The 1,696-nt window shown below is 41.8% G+C and overlaps 1 protein-coding gene across 1 annotated transcript; it reads right to left on the bottom strand.

Annotated features, from left to right (window-relative positions):
- Positions 1-703: 703 nt before the first annotated feature.
- On the bottom strand, positions 704-1,378 carry LOC135482504 (uncharacterized protein F54H12.2-like). Its single transcript, XM_064762621.1, has one exon. It carries the CDS (start codon positions 1,376-1,378, stop codon positions 704-706), a length of 675 nt encoding a protein of 224 aa, XP_064618691.1.
- Between the last annotated feature and the right edge of the window lie 318 nt (positions 1,379-1,696).

Raw genomic sequence — 1,696 nt, 5'->3', positions numbered from 1 at the left:
ATTGCTAATCAGTTCGTCAGAAAAAAAATAAATTACTCAATTTAAAAATCTATACTTGCTCGAGTATGGTCTTTACATGCATTCAGCCAACAAGTTCTACAATTAATATTCATTTTACAAGAAGAGATACACATTATTAATGGATACATGATGCGCTTGTTATATATGCTGTCAGTCTGCCCCATACAATATCTCTTTTAAGCTTTTTGCGGTGTGGAAATGGAGGAAACTGGAATCGAACACTGGTTTATGATCAGCGGCAAATGTTTTTGTCACAAAATTGTTCACCATTTCATCGTTTTCGTTCGAACGATTCTTATCAAAACTGTTCACTATATCCCGCATGGTGTGGTTTCTACATTTTTGGAAAATATAGTAAATAACGTGTTGTCCACAAACTGTACTGAGTGGGTTTTGGATCATGAGTGTATTTCGCCTGTAATGTTTTCTTGTGCCTAGAAAATCGTAGAATGTTGATACAGCTGGAAAAAAGGCGTTCGGATCACAATATTCGGGCATTTGATATGGAGAAAAGTAAAAGCCAATCCAATGTTTGCCTGGACCGGAAGCGATGTCCGTATTCACAACGTATGCACATGGTTTTCTGTCTCTTGTCTCTAACGGCAGTGTATCAGCCGCGCAAACTTCAACGAAGGTTGTTCGTGTTTCCAAATGTCGTTTGAGAAGACGATCGATTTCCTTATTATTCATTGAAGGTGACTGTGCGATTGTTGTCAATTTCCACAGTAGCGTCGAATTCCATAAAAACTACAATAGTTATACTCTTATCGGCTGGTTCTTTCAAACGAATGTCAAGACTTATGCTTCCTTCACGTACCAAGTTGAAATTGGAACCGTTTGAATCATCTGCTAACAGGTTGAAGACGTAGAGAGCGTATCCTTTCGGATAATCCTCGTTCGCGTTTATACCTATTCCTTGGTCAGTTCCCCAAACGTTAGTTCCGTGTAATACCGTGAAGTAACCGGGTAGGAACTGATCGTTGCCGTAATCGAGTTTGATCGTTTCAAACGGTACTGGCGTTCGGTTTTGTCGCAACGTAATACTCGACACATTGAAGTGTTGAAAGTTGAACGGGTTCTTGTCAAGCGTTCCGTTGAAAGCGTCGGACTCCACCAATCCTACGACGATTCTTCCCGGTAAACGACCCTGTAACAAGTTATTTTCTGACAGATCCGAACGGTTGGCGCCACGTGTGTAAAACTTCATTTGAACCGATTTTACGGGATATTTGGCGGGTCCTTGCAAAAGACGTTCCTCACGGCTAAGGCGAACATGTTCGGCAATGGTTTTGATATTGATTTTCAAAATCGCTTCCTCCAAACTAATCGTGTACTCCTGGGTGTTATCCTTGACCATTAAGAAAAAACTGGGGTCTTGTCTCACCAATCTTACCGTCAGTTTTACTTGACTCAGAATTTATTTTTTCTGCGCAAAGAGTTCGTTGTGAATCTGCCCCAGGCATTCTACCGTTTTACTGCCTTTTGTCCACTTAAAGCGAGCATTGGCGCCTTTGTTTGCACTTGTTCCTGTTTTCACGGTATTACCCTGTAGATCGGGGTTCGCTGTGTCCTTGTAATATCCACCAATTTGGAGCTGGTCACTTTTTGCTGCCTTCGAGAACGAGAGGGTGGACTCAAGATACGATCGATAGCCGTACATCTGATCGTGCCCCCC

This window comes from Lineus longissimus, chromosome 1 (genome assembly GCF_910592395.1).
Source record: "Lineus longissimus chromosome 1, tnLinLong1.2, whole genome shotgun sequence".
In the NCBI taxonomy this organism is placed as follows: domain Eukaryota; kingdom Metazoa; phylum Nemertea; class Pilidiophora; order Heteronemertea; family Lineidae; genus Lineus; species Lineus longissimus.
Note: the sequence above shows the minus strand (reverse complement) of the source record. Positions and strands in the feature narration are given on the sequence as shown.